Raw genomic sequence first — 14,660 nt, forward strand, 5'->3', positions numbered from 1 at the left:
ATAAAGCAGGCAAGGTTTTGCCCAAAGCTTCATCCCTAGTTCTCACAATTCATTATGGTAACACATTACAGTGTGTTACACTCACAACCAGTGTATTACTTTACCTAGTTTCAATGGTAGCTTATTACTTCACATAGTCTGTTTATAAACAAATGCATAGTTCCTTTATTGCATTTTAAAAAAAGAAATAACTTTATTTTGACTTTAGTCATGCACATTGTGTTATAACAAAAGTGGGTACTGATCAGGAGTTGGACAGACCACAGATGAAGCTAGGACTTTCTTAGGTAACACTGACTTGTTTTGCGTGAATGAGAACCATTAGTCATTTATTATTAGTCATTTAGTTTTGTATGTTTGTGGATTTCACTGTCCCAATGGTGAACTAATGCTGATTTGAAATGCTTGACAGTGATTCAATGACAGCTGCAGTTACTATTAATTTTTATTCAAAATACAAAGTAATAATATATCAAATCTGTCACATTTGCAAAAGTTCTGTAGAAATTTCTAGTATGGATAAGTACCCAATTAAATTCATGTACTGTAAATTGATTATCCACTTGAATAAGTCAATGACCAGTGCACATGGGTTTAAGCAACACCAGGTGTTCAAACATGCAATAAAAATCAGGTGTTCAAACATGCAATAAAAGTGGGCTTCCTGCTTCCACATCTTGATTGAGGATCTCCTCCTTTCTTATCTGTAAAATTTGTGCCAACTAGTAAGTGGGAGAGTTGAAATTTTAGAATGAAATCCCTTACGTAGTAATGCTCTATGTTTTTAAGAAGATCAAAGCAACAAATTATTGAGATCTCCTTTGTCATCCTTAATTTGTCATCTAGGATTTAATTTGGAGGCCTTGTGAATTAAATACTTAAGGGAGAGGTGCATAACATTCTTTTTGAAATGATCCTATATATTAATAGCAAATTCATTCTCTCAAATGTGAACCTTGCCAAAAGACAACTCTCCTGTCAAAGAGTAATAGCAGGCTTGGGAAAACCCCAACTTTTGCAGAAGTACAAAAAAAAAAGGTCGGGGAACCATAATTGAGGTTGCAAGCCAATGATGTCCAACGCACCAAAATTCCAAAGTCTTTTTAGTGATAGTTTCTCTTTATTTAGCATGCAGTTTGGAGTTTTAATGAGATTTCTTTTCATTTTGTTTGTAGATCTCAAGAGACCGCTGTAGATGGGCAACCACCTGCACTGCCACCTAAACAATCTAAAAAGAATAGTTGGAACCAAATTCATTATTCACTTTCTCAGCAAGAATTGGATAACCATATCAATGAAACGTATGATGATGATGATTCTTCTTCATCGCCTGAAAAATCTACAGTAAGAAGCTACTTTAAATTTGTTTGTCTAGTTTGAGTCAATATTCTTCTTGGAGGGAGGGGAGAAATTAATCAGTATCAGTAGGTCTGATGGAAGTAGATTCAACTAGAGTGAATTAATAACATATACATAATGGTCCTCAGATTCCCTACCCCAGTCCATCATGCTCTTGGTAAAATGGAACGTGAGTCCGAAAAACTGCTTTTAATATAACTCTTATTTCTAATAGAGCTAAAAGTGTAGACACAATGGAAAGCAAATCCTGTGTAACATTTTCATAGTTGTAGCTCTGGGATGTTTTATAGCATGTATTAATTTGAAATAGTATTTATTTATTTGATCTATTTATTTTCCATCTGAAAAACTTCTAGGCAGTATAATAGTTATGAGATGTCTTTTCAAAATATTTGCATAAATCATATTCCCAAACTGTAGCTTTATAGTACACAATATAATTCTCTTATTTTCACACACCACATACCCTTTCAGTGAGCCACGCAACTTTCATTATACTTATGCAAACCAAGATGGTAGGTACTTGGAGCACACTTCCTGGTAATGAATGCACCACTGGTACTTTGGTCATTTTTGCATCAAACAAGTCAATAGTAAAACCATTAACTTTCAAGAAAATTCCAACAATGTCTCAAGGAAATTGAAACTTGAAAATATCTTCTTATATGAATACTGGTTTTCAAGTAAATGTGTTTTAGGATTAGCTATAAATTTCTAGTCTGTCTGTCCCCCCTCCCCGACTCTCTGTAACACCTTTCTTTTCTTTCAGTCTTAAACAGTTATGTGCTCATTGTTAATGAAAGACATTAACTAGCTATGCAATAGATGATGAATTATGGATTGCTTGGGGTTTCAGTAGCGCCTAAAGAAATTCAGGTATAGAGAATAACGCTATGTTTTCATTTACAGCCCAATGGTGGGATTCCCCATGACAATCTCGTTCTGATCAGAATGAGACCAGATGAAAATGGAAGATTTGGTTTCAATGTAAAGGTATGAAGACCTACCCTTTTAATATATTTTTGAATACAGCTCGAGCTGTACGTTTTTTAATTATTGCCCTTTCCTTTAAAGGGTGGATATGATCAGAAGATGCCTGTCATAGTGTCCAGAGTGGCTCCAGGAACACCTGTAAGTTGTCAGAGAAAGTTTGCAGTGATGTCTACTTAGATATATTATTTCAGAGTGCTTTTTATTCATTTTGCTTATCCCCTGGCTGTATGTAGCAATCTAATGTTCAAAACATCTCCAGTGCTTTAATATAGAAGAATTCATGATTTGCTCTGGTATATATCTGATCAAAGATAATTTTCCTATCCTTCACTTTTCTCCTACAATATATAATGTAGAGGTTGAAAAATCCTGTTTGTTTGTGTGTGTGTGTTGTGCTCTGCTTCCCAAAAAGTGTATATTGGCATATTTAAAGCTTAGTTTAAATTGAAAAATGAGATCTTTTAATTCGCAGAGATAATAATTGTTTATAGGATAAAAAAATGGAAAATTAAACTTTATCTTACCAACGACAAAATGGTTGCACTGCCAGAATTCTGGTTAAACCAAGGTTCATAAATTATTTATCAGGTCTGACTCTTTCTTTTTTTATATATTCAGACCCTAGTGATTAAATCTTCAGATCAGAACCAACCACCACAGTATCTTGATACTGAGTTCTTCATTACTTAAAAATAAGACAGCAAACCCTATTTGTAATATCCACTGCATTAAACACTTGTTTCATGTTGCAGGCAGATGTTTGTGTTCCTCGTTTGAATGAAGGAGATCAGGTTGTACTGATCAATGGCAGAGATATATCAGAACATACCCATGATCAAGTTGTTATGTTTATTAAAGCTAGCTGTGAGCGGCACTCAGGGGAGCTTGTGCTCCTAGTTCGACCCAATGGTGAGTAGTTTTATCAGTGGAAAGCATGCCTGCTTTTTGCTGTTTTACCACGTTCCTTTCAGGGTGTTTGTTGTGTCTCCTACTATCCTTATACTGGCTATGCATTTTCTACAACTGTGTAAAATACCATAGAGAGGGTCATGTTAAATGAAAGCAGTCAAAGCATCTTTTGGCATCTTTTAACAAACATTGTATGACACAAGCTTTTGTGGACTCAAGCCCACTTCATCAGATGCATGAAGTGCAATCTTAGTTAACATGTACGTTAAGAAGAAGATTGTAAGGTGGGCATTGAGTGGTAATGAGATTTTAAAAATGTAGTCAGTGATAAAATACAAAGTTTCCCTGTACTAACAACAAGAATCCAGTAATTATTTCCTCACTTCCAGGTGTGCCATACATTTCATTGCTTCCTTTCCCCAATGCCCTTATCACTCTTGTTAGGTATAACAGGGGTACACAAGTGACATAGCCTCATATACCATATGGAATTTCATTGGCTGACCTTAAATTCCAGTATTACGAAAGAGGAAGTAATATTTTTCTGTCTGCTTTCTCTGTGCTGCTCAGGGTGTTTTACGTGTCTTGTCATGTATTTTGTTACTCACCTTTTTCCTAAGCTAAGAAAGCCAAACATTTTAGCTTTTCCTCATAGGGAAATTGTTTCAACATCATTGATCAGTTGAGTTCCCTTTTCTGTTTCTTTTCTTACTCAGATAATTAGTTTTTATTTTAATTGGATGGCCAGAACACAAAATTTCAAATTCAAGCACGCCACGGATTTAGGATACTAGTAGACTTATTTTCATTCATTCTTAATTTCTTTCCTTTGCCAATTTATTTCAGTCATCATTTTCTGGTTAGTCACTACTAATTCAGACTCCACCTGTGTATATGAAACTAATGTTTCTCCTGACCTCCCCCTTTATCTTTCTACGCTTAACTTATATTGAATCTGATTTGCTATTTTGTTGCCTATTTAACTACTCTGTAGAGATTCTATTGGAGTAACTCCACCTGGGTTTTCAGCAGCACTAATACCTTGGTGTCATCTTCGTACTTGGCCATCCTGTCTTCAAATCACTTTTCAAGAGGCTAAATAGCACAAGGAACCCCCATTTCCCTCTACAGTGATACCTCAGTTTACGAACTTAATCCATTCCGGAAGTCTGTTCTTAAACTGAAACCATTCTTAAACCGAGGCTCGCTTTCCTTAATGAAGCCTCCCGCCGCCAGTGCCCTTCCACCGTTCGGATTCCATTCTTAGACCAAGGTAAAGTTCTCAAACTGGGACACTACTTCCGGTTTTGCAGAGTTCGTAAACCGAATCGTTCATAAACAGGACTGTTCTTAAACCGAGGTACCACTGTATTGTGAAAATTCCTGAATTTTGCTTGTAGCTCTTCAACCAGTTAGATTCCTAAGAGGAATTGTCCTCATATCCTACGACATAGTCGTTTACTCAGTGCCCTTTGTGAGCAACTTAAAAAAACAACTGTTTGGAGGTCCAAATATATAATGTCTGCCAAAGTCTAATATTTGTTTGATACACTCAGAACATTCTGAAAAGCTTGGTGTAGTAAGAGAAGTCTTTTGTAGTTGTCAGAGGTATTCTCAATTAGCAACCTTAGTTCTGTATTTCTTAATCATGTGAACTCTTAACAATGTTGTTCACCAATTTATGTGGGACAGATTAAACTAGTGAACCTGTAATTTCCTGGGTTTCAGATTTCTGGCATAGTTACTGATTTTAGTGAGTAGCATATTTCCCCCATTCAGGTTCTAGAGAACCCTTGAATTTTTGTCACCCACACTCAGAGACAGGTTGGTTTTTCAGTATTCAGTTATCCCCTAGTGTCGCCTTGTATTTGACTTAATCCTTCAGATTCCCTCCCCTACCAAAAATATTCATTTGGGTGTGTCTGTCTTAACTTATTCACAGTGAAGAACAGCATAAAGTTCACTTAGCGTCTCTGCAGTCTTTCTGTTCTCTCCATGATAAATCATTTCACACATTGTCTAATGGTCTGACTTCCTCTCTTGCTCATTTCCTGCTTCTGATGTATTTATAGAATTTTTTGCTGTAATGTTTTTGTAGCAATATAATCTTCAACATATTTTTGCTTGTCTTATCAACTTGGAATTATTCTTACCAAAGTTTGTAGTCCTTAATTTTTCTGTCGTGGGCAAAACTTTTTAAAGCATGCCTTTTTATATAGTATCTTGGTCTCTGTTTATTAACTCGTGTTCTAAAACTAGCAGTCCTAGGCACACCTCTTTGGGGGAATTGGTCTCATTTAACTTAGTGGGACTTACACTAACAAGGAAATGATGAATTGGATCTGGCTGTAGGTGTCACAGTTGTAGCTTTCTTACAAGCCTCTCCTGAGGGTTGGGAAACCTTGTTTTATGGAATGTGGTGCAAGAAACTGAGGAAAAGCTCATGGAAGCTGCCCAAAATCAGACACTGAGGTGTGTTCTACATTTATGGAAGACGCCTCTGCCTGATTTTCAGGGAATTTCGCTGAACCTTAGAAGAGACGTTTTGGAGGGCTGCTTGGAAAGGATGAGGTGGGAAAGTAATCTTTCAGCTACTTCTGTGGGATGGTGCTCAAGCTCCAACTCTTACCTGTTTTTGCATGCAATCAGTAAACGTTTATTATGGAGGTATTTGCACAGGTCACTGTGCAAGTGCAACATAAGAACCATGTAGCAAAGAAATAGGATAAATAAAAGCTCTTAAGCAGAACAGTTGAAACTGGCATAAAAACCTTATTCATTTTTTTTATTGTCGTATTAGTTTAAGTAAAAGACCTTGAAATTGAGAATTTAGCAGGCAGCCATGATTTCGTCCTCCAATTTTTTTGCAGATTTATTTTAGTTACAAGCATTACTAATAAAATATGTTTGTATTCGGCAAATACTGTCTGGCATGTATGTATATAACACATGTTGTTTCCGGGCAAGAAATGAATGCAGGGTGGTTGTTAAGTGATAACAGCATGCATTCTAGTTAAAAAAAAAAAAGGCCTCTATCCTTAATTAACAATCACACCACTGGATAATAAAATGTAAAGCCAAATGTTTTCCAAGTACAAAGGAGAAGGATACCAGAGTTTTTTTTAATTGATTTAAATGTGTGGATTGATATTACATAAACAAATTCAGTCTAATACATTTTGTATCAATAAACCTCTTGTTAAAATTGTAGCTAGCTTGGGGTTTTATCTCTCTGGTGCAGTGTGTTTTGACAGGAGTTCCTTTCCCATGATGTGATCGCACAGTAGTGGGAAAAGAAAACAACCACCTAGATCAGTTGCTTGGAATTTTTGCACTCAAGCACACCCCATCACGCAGAAAAGATCCATGCATGCGTGCTTCCTTCATGTGCTCTCCCTGGTCCTGAATCGGGGCAACTGTGCCCCTGAATGACCAGGTGTGCAGCCTTGGAGTCATTTTGGACTCTATGGAGGCACAGGTCAATTCTGTGTCCAGGGCACCTGTCTACCAGCTCCATCTGGCAAATACTGTCTGGCAGTGGCATACTGGTGCATGCTCTGGTTATCTCCTGCTTGGACTATTGCAATGCATACTACCTGGGGCTATCTTTGAAGGTGCCTTGGAAACTACAACTAATCCAGAATGCGGCAGCTAGACTGGTGACTGGGAGTGGCTGCCAAGACTATATAACACTGGTCCTGAAAGACCTGCATTGGCCCCCAGTATGTTTCTGAGCACAAGTCAAAGTGTTGCTGCTGATCTTTAAAGCCCCAAAGTGTCTTGGCTCTGTATACCTGAAGGAGGATCTCCACTCTCATCATTTAGCCTGGACACTGAGATCTAGCTCCGAGGGTCTTCTGCTGGTTCCCTCACTGCAAGAATGTGAGGTTCCAGGGAACTAGGCAGAGGGCCACCCCGTGGAACGCCCTCCCATCAGGTGTCAAGGAAATAAACAACTATGTGACTTTTAGAAGACATCTGAAGGCAGCCCTGCATTAGGATTTTTTTTATGTCTGATGTTTTACAATTTTTTATATGTGCTGTAAGCCACCCAGAATGACTGGGGAAACCCAGCCAGATGGGTGGGGTATGAATAATAAAGTTATTATTATTATTAATTTATTAATATTAATGTTAATTAATGGATGAAGCAGCTGTCCGCAGTTTTGCAGAGTTCTCTTCCTCAGTAATTATGCTACTTCTTGTTTATTGCAGCTGTTTATGATGTGGTAGAAGAAAAGCTGGAGAGTGAGCCAGACTTTCAGTACATCCCTGAGAAGTCCCCACTAGATGGTGCCCACCAGGATGATATTGCTCTGAGGGAATCCATGTTTCAACTGGCAGAGGGGCTTATCACCGGAACTGTCCTGGCTCAGTTTGATGTAAGTAATGTATTTCCTGTGGAGTGTGTACCATGGCCCAATAAGAGTATGTGGGGTAAAACGCTCAATTACTATTACGTATAGCTTCCATTTCTAAAATGTGTGTAGTGCCAACCATATAGCCAGAGCTGTAATCCCAAACGCATAGATAGCTTTTGGCAGTGATGCTCTCCCTCAATACTCATGAATAGACTGTTGGCATGGTCAGAGATGGCACTGACCATATGCTTGGAAGGTGCATATGGAGAGATCTGGTCTTTGCTTTAGACCAGGCTTCCTCAACCTCGGCCCTCCAGATGTTTTGAGACTACAATTCCCATCATCCCTGACCACTGGTCCTGCTAGCTAGGGATCATGGGAGTTGTAGGCAAAAAACATCTGCTTTAGACTAACACTTTTCTTTTGCTCAGGGACAGCTTTTTGTCAACATGATGCCCTCCAGAAGTTTTGGAGTACAACTCCTATTAGTCCCGGCCAGCATTGCCATATTGTCCGAAAATCTGGAGAGCAGCAGATTGGTGAAGGTTCCCATATGGAAATAACTAGTTAATTGACTCTCTTTGTAAACTATGCCAGGTTTTCAGTCTAATCTGTTGTGAATGAAATATTAAACATTTAGCATTACATAACACACGCCATTACACGATAGATTGAAATATGTACAAATGTAGGTCAAATTTTGGTCTGCCGCTCATTTTTCTGTCTAATCTAAAATGTGTTATTTAAGACAATAGTTCTTTCAGCAAAGATTACTAAAATGTTGTCAACATCAGTGAGCTTCATTTTCTGTAGATCTAATAAAATAATTGATTTAAGGAAATTACAGTGGTACCTCGGGTTACATACGCTTCAGGTTACAGACTCCACTAACCCAGAAATAGTACTTCGAGTTAAGAACTTTGCTTCAGGATGAGAACAGAAATCATGTGGCGGTGGCGCAGCAGCAGCGGGAGGCCCCATTAGCTAAAGTGGTGCTTCAGGTTAAGAACAGTTTCAGGTTAAGAACGGACCTCCGGAACGAATAAAGTACGTAACCAGAGGTACCACTGTAATTTCATTTCAAGTATTCTTTCTTTTTTGCATCAACACATGCATATACCGATTAGGCACTACACTCTAATTTTATAAAGAAACAAAAATGAAAATAGTAGTTGTTGACTTTCGGGTTATTCCTAATTTTGCTGGTGAGTGTTTTTCTTTTGTCGCTAAGTAGAGGAAGTGAATTGGGTGTATATTTCTTTTCTCCAGCTGCTGCCATTCTTTTGTTTCAGAAACATAACTGAGTGTATAATTCCTTTACCTTCAGAGCATATTGCTCATTTTGATTACTTTAGTAATGCATTTCTCTTCTCCTCTAGCCCTAAGTAATTAAGAGGAATAAACAATATGGTTTATGTTCTGCTTTATGCTGCAAAGGGACTCAACTGTCTCTCATTCAGGCTTCTTCCTATGACTGTATAAACCCACAAAATAGGGTGTTACTTTCAATTTGTGTGTGGAATGGAAGAAAACATCTTTCATGCTTTTTTGAAGCATCTTGTACTGGGTGCTGTCACAGTTCTCATGACTAGGTGGGCTATTATTTGGACAAAATATGCTATTTCTTATATTCTTCTTTCAGCTTAGGGAACCATCACTTTTGTGGTCTCATTTGCATGGCATGATAAAGCAAACCATGGGTTATGGAGACACTGCAAGTGTGTGGCCTCCTGGAGAGGAGCTCACTAGCAATTTGCTGCTGTGCCACATAGAATTAATCTAGGTTTGACTTAATATTTATTCATTTATTTGGCTCCCCAAAGCGGTTTACAAGCTAATAACATACATAAAGCAGTTATACAAAAACAATTTAAAATATTTATAAATATTTTTTTAAAAACAGTTTAAAACAACAGCAGCACTTACATAAAATCAATTCAGAGCTCAAGACAGCTCTACCAACTGGGATATAGGTTTTAGAAGGTTTGTAAAAAGAGAAACATCTTTAGCAGGAACTTAAAAGACAATAAATATAGCTAAGGGCATAGAATCATAAAATCAGAGAGTTGTAGAGTTGGAAGGGACCCTGAGGATCATCTAGTCCAACCCCTTGCAATGCAGGAATATGCAGCTGTCCCATACAGGGATTGAACTTGCAACCTTGGCGTTGTTAGCACCATGCTCTAACCAACTGAGCTATCCATCTGTGTGATACACCATGAGAATGAGTTCCAAAAGGTAGGTGCTGCCTCACTAAAGGTCCAATTTCAATACTGTGCAGAATGGACCCCCTGATAGGATGCAGGATGCTGTCTCTTGCAGAACACAGTGACTGGGTATGTAGGGGAGCAGGTGGTATTTTCAGTAGCCTGGCCCCTTTGCACACCAGTAGCTAACCGGCAGGGATGCTGGTGGCGCTGTGGTCTAAACCACAGAGCCTAGGGCTTGCCGATCAAAAGGTTGGCGGTTCGAATCCCCACAATGGGGTGAGCTCCCATTGTTCGGTCCCAGCTCCTGCCCACCTATCGGTTTGAAAGCATGTCAAAGTGCAAGTAGATAAATAGGTACTGCTCCAGTGGGAAGGTAAACAGCATTTCCATGCGCTGCTCTGGTTCGCCAGAAGCGGCTTAGTCATGCTGGCCACATGACCCGGAAGCTGTCTGTGTACAAACGCCGGCTCCCTCGGCCTATAGAGCGAGATGAGCGCACAACCCCAGAGTTGTCCACAACTGGACCTAACGGTCAGAGGTACCTTTACCTTTACTAGCTAACCGGCAGCCAGTGCAATTCTTTCAGGAATGGCATAAAGGATGGCAGTATTACACCCCAGTGAGCAGTCAAGCCGCTACATTTTACATTAACTGTAGCGTCCCGATCATAGGTCACATAGAGCAGATTGCAGTACTTCAGTGTGGAGGTTACCAGCACATGGATGACAATGGTCAGCCTATCCCAGTCCAGAAACTGCCATAGCTCTTTTACCAGTCCAAACTGGTAAAAGGAACTCCTAGCTAGCGAGGTCACTCTAGCAAAGGAGGTGTGTCCACGAGCAGCCTCAGTCTGTGAAGCTTTAGGAGAGCATGTCCCCGTCCAGTTGACAAATTATCCTGACTTTGGAACTTCCCAACCACAGTGCCTCTGTTTTGCCAGGATTGAGTGAGTTTATTGTCCTTCATCCAGCACACCACTGAATCTAGGCATCAGGATCGTTAACTATATAAACCAAGAACGGCAGCTTGTAGCTGGTGCAGAGATAGAGTAACCGTAACCTTTCGTTTGAAAGACACAGCAAGCCAAACATTGGTGTGGCAGTAAAAAGGACTGAAGAGGAGCAAAGTGGCTGCAAACTCCTCTCCCATTCATACAGTCTCAGTAAGCCACAGTTTGGCCTACTGTGCCATGTGAACCAGGTCTATATATATCTTGTCATTTCAGGTAGGTGATTCCACATTGCCTTTTGCTCGTGGCTTTTTCCCTTAAAGCAAGGATTATGCAGTTGCTATACATGCCAGTCTTCAGACATGTTATTTGATGCACATTTTAGGGGTAAAGTTAGCTTACTGAAAAAAACTGCAAAAGTGTAAAATGCATGTGATGCTTCTCTTTTCCAAGCTGGGAACAATATGTTCGTGATAAATGTGTTTTGTTTTGTTTTTGTACCATGTCTCGTGATTACTCAGATTCTGCTTATTACAACCTGCCATTTGTGTTTCTGTTCAGCAACTTTACAGGAAGAAGCCTGGGATGACAATGTCTTGTGCCAAATTACCTCAAAACATTTCCAAAAATAGATACAGAGACATTTCGCCTTGTAAGTGCTTACATGGATATCAGTTAATGCATTTCATTGGTTACCATTTGGAGAATTTTACATAAGTGTTTGTTTTGTTTTTTTCTCAGATGATGCTACACGGGTTATTTTAAAGAGTAATGATGATTACATCAATGCAAATTATATAAATGTGAGTTGGAGATTACCATTTCTCTTCATGTTAATTCCATGTTTGGATTCAGCAGTGAAACAATTAGCCCTTTGGATTTTAAAGATGCACAAAGATTTATTTTAAAATTTCATTTGATATTGCTTAGATATTTTGTAGTTGGTTAATGCAGTTGTAACATAGATGGAGGGAATCCTGCTCATGTAGTTCCTCATGTCTGTTGGAAACAAAAAAGTTAATATTTTTTCTGGGTATTCCTTCCCCAGGTGTTAAAAAGTCATTGAATGAACTTCCAATTAAAATAGTGGTTAAAGAGGAGAATATCTTGATGTTTGATCAAACTGTTTTAGAGTAGCAGTTGACTGTTAATTATGCAGTAAAACAAATTTCTAGCTTTCTGTTTATTTCTAAATATTCTTATATGCTGCAATTTCATAAAGCACTTTAAAGCTGTTTATATTGATTATATCTATACAATACAAACCACATTAAAAAAATTAATTCACAGATCATCAGTTGACTATTTATAGAATAGGTTTCCTTAATCGTCATCATAAGTCTTGTGGCATAGAAAAGCTTTCAACAAGCATTTAAAGATTAAAATAGAAGGCACCTGCTGAAGATTACATATGATTTAGGCAAGAGTACACAAAGTTGTGAAGTTACTAAACACATTCTGCAATTTTATTTTTAGATGGAAATCCCTTCTTCCAGTATAATAAATAAATACATTGCTTGCCAAGGTCCTTTACCAAACACTTGCCCTGATTTTTGGCAGATGATTTGGGAACAAGGCTCATCTATGGTTGTAATGCTAACTACTCAAGTGGAACGGGGAAGAGTAAGTCAGTCTGTAATTTTAACTCTTAAAGCTTGTAATTCCAATGCAATGCATCAGGAAGACATTAATGTGGCCCATGTTTTAACCAATCTAACTCACACTTCCTAAACCAATATGTGAACTAAATATTATTCAAGAGGATTGTCAATCAGTTTCAAAGGATAACACTATTCATAGACTAACTTGTACTAGGAACAGCCTAGTGAACTGGAAAGAGAAAAGTTGTATGTGCCTGTTTGTTCTTGTGTTGTTAGGGAGTCTACTTTAGCAGTTCTAGTTTAGATAAGATTTTTTTGGGGGGGTGGGAATAAATTTAAATATATTTTATTTCTTGCATTTGCATACTGCATTGCAAAGTACTAAAATAAACAAATGTTATGAAATAAAAAGAGTCTTCTCAGGCTAAGTTATGTGGTTCTACTTTTTATAGTAATCATGGAGTATCTATTTCCATGGTCAGAATCGGGTTTAAATATGAATAGAAACAAAGGAAGTATCCTAGCTAAAATCTTTCTTTGACAATTTTTTTAAGGGCTGTTATTATTTCCTTAAAACAGTGTACAAGAAATCATCTTATTGCATAATTCAGATAACAATGAGAAGTAGCTAAAATTGATCCAAATGCAACTCTTGGAATCTAAGCAGAAACTTTTATTTTTTAAACAAAAACCTGTTGACAGGTGAAATGCCATCAGTACTGGCCAGAGCCCACCGGAAGCTCCTTGTATGGGAATTTTCAGATCACTTGTCATTCAGAAGAAGGAAATCCTGCCTATGTCTTCAGAGAGATGACAATGTCTCATCTGGAGGTGAGAGAGACCATTCACTGGCTATTTATGTAATTTTGTGAAGCCCTTTAAAACTAAAACCATCTCACTGCAAAAAGTTCACGGCAACATTAATCTTTTGATTGTTCTTTTTAGACTCCCTAGAGAAATGGCCCACTGTGTCACTATTCCTTGTTACCTTTTGTTGCTGGGTCAAACTTTTGTTACATTCCATTTGATCCAACGTATTAAGCTTGGGGGTGGGCAGAAATCCATGAGACTGTATGCTAATTAGCTATCATAAATACATTTTGTTTAAGATAATGAAATTGATGCTCTTTTTATGATTTGCAAGGCTGTCATATAAAAACTGAAATGCTGGCTGGGGTGGATGGGAGTCCAAGTCCAATAACACATGTTTGCTACTGCTGGCTTAAACATTTAAACCTGTGAACTGTAACATAAGAAAAATGTAAGTTTTATTCCAATTTTGATGTTGCTCATGGAGCTAGCACAGCTGTCTTGTGGATCTGTTGATTCTCCGCATACTTATTTGTGTTGAATACAGCAACATATTTTTGTGGCACTTCAAAGACTAACAAATTTATTATACCATTAGCTTGTGACTAGTTATACACTAGCAGCTCAGGAAAACACTTCACACATCAATTGAAGTGGACTCTAGTCCATGAAAACTTATGCCGTAATAAATTTAAGACTTTAAAGGTGCCGTAAGAGACTCTTTGTTGTTTTTACTGCAGCAGACTTAATATGGCTACCCCTATGGAAATAAAGATACAAGGCAGAAATTAGGTAAAATGGTAGACTAGTGCTTTTCCTCAGGAGAAACAGACTTCTGCCTGATGCATGTGAAACACAAAATCTTGTATGCACTTACGTCTACATAAAGTGGCTCAATAAAATATGTAAATTTACCTGTTTTGTATCTTTAAAAGGGTGTGGGGAACCTGTGATCGCCCAGGTGCTGTTGGAATCCACCTCTCAGTCCCAGCCATGATCAATAACAGTCCAAGATTATGGGAATTGTCTGCCCACATCTGAAGGACCACAGGTTCCCCCATACCTGTTTTAAGGATTATCTTACCTTTAACCTCAAATCAGCACAGCATATGGCCCATGGGGTCTATTTTCGAAAATCCACAGGACACTTTTTAATGATCTTGCACTTCATTTAAATGGCATGAAGCATCTAGATATTTATTTTGTGACACGTGAAAGTAGAAATTTGAAACCGAGATAGGTTGACTTTGACAATTAAACTTGTTATAGGAAAACACTGAAATGATCTATTGCATTTGAACAAATTTTGTTTTGCTAGAAAAATGAGGACCGTCAGCTTACTCAAATCCAGTACATAGCATGGCCTGATCATGGGGTTCCTGATGATTCCAGTGACTTCCTGGATTTTGTGTGTCTCATCAGGAAAAAAAGAGCTGGCAGAGAAGAGCCAGTTGTTGTTCACTGCAGG

General features: G+C 38.2%; 1 protein-coding gene across 3 annotated transcripts in view; it reads left to right on the top strand.

The window, feature by feature from the left end:
• Positions 1 to 14,660, top strand: part of PTPN4 (protein tyrosine phosphatase non-receptor type 4) — an 85,985-nt gene that overhangs the window by 59,465 nt on the left and 11,860 nt on the right. For all 3 annotated transcript variants that reach the window (XM_083489208.1, XM_083489209.1, XM_083489210.1), the window contains 10 exons: positions 1,176 to 1,344; positions 2,269 to 2,352; positions 2,434 to 2,490; positions 3,105 to 3,261; positions 7,477 to 7,643; positions 11,343 to 11,433; positions 11,523 to 11,584; positions 12,258 to 12,404; positions 13,085 to 13,213; positions 14,511 to 14,659. In XM_083489208.1, the coding sequence (XP_083345334.1) occupies positions 1,176 to 1,344; positions 2,269 to 2,352; positions 2,434 to 2,490; positions 3,105 to 3,261; positions 7,477 to 7,643; positions 11,343 to 11,433; positions 11,523 to 11,584; positions 12,258 to 12,404; positions 13,085 to 13,213; positions 14,511 to 14,659 (1,212 nt within the window). The remainder of the gene's footprint in view (positions 1 to 1,175; positions 1,345 to 2,268; positions 2,353 to 2,433; positions 2,491 to 3,104; positions 3,262 to 7,476; positions 7,644 to 11,342; positions 11,434 to 11,522; positions 11,585 to 12,257; positions 12,405 to 13,084; positions 13,214 to 14,510; position 14,660) is intronic.

The sequence above is a fragment of the Podarcis liolepis genome (genome assembly GCF_965112155.1).
Source record: "Podarcis liolepis genome assembly, chromosome: 1".
Taxonomy (NCBI): domain Eukaryota; kingdom Metazoa; phylum Chordata; class Lepidosauria; order Squamata; family Lacertidae; genus Podarcis; species Podarcis liolepis.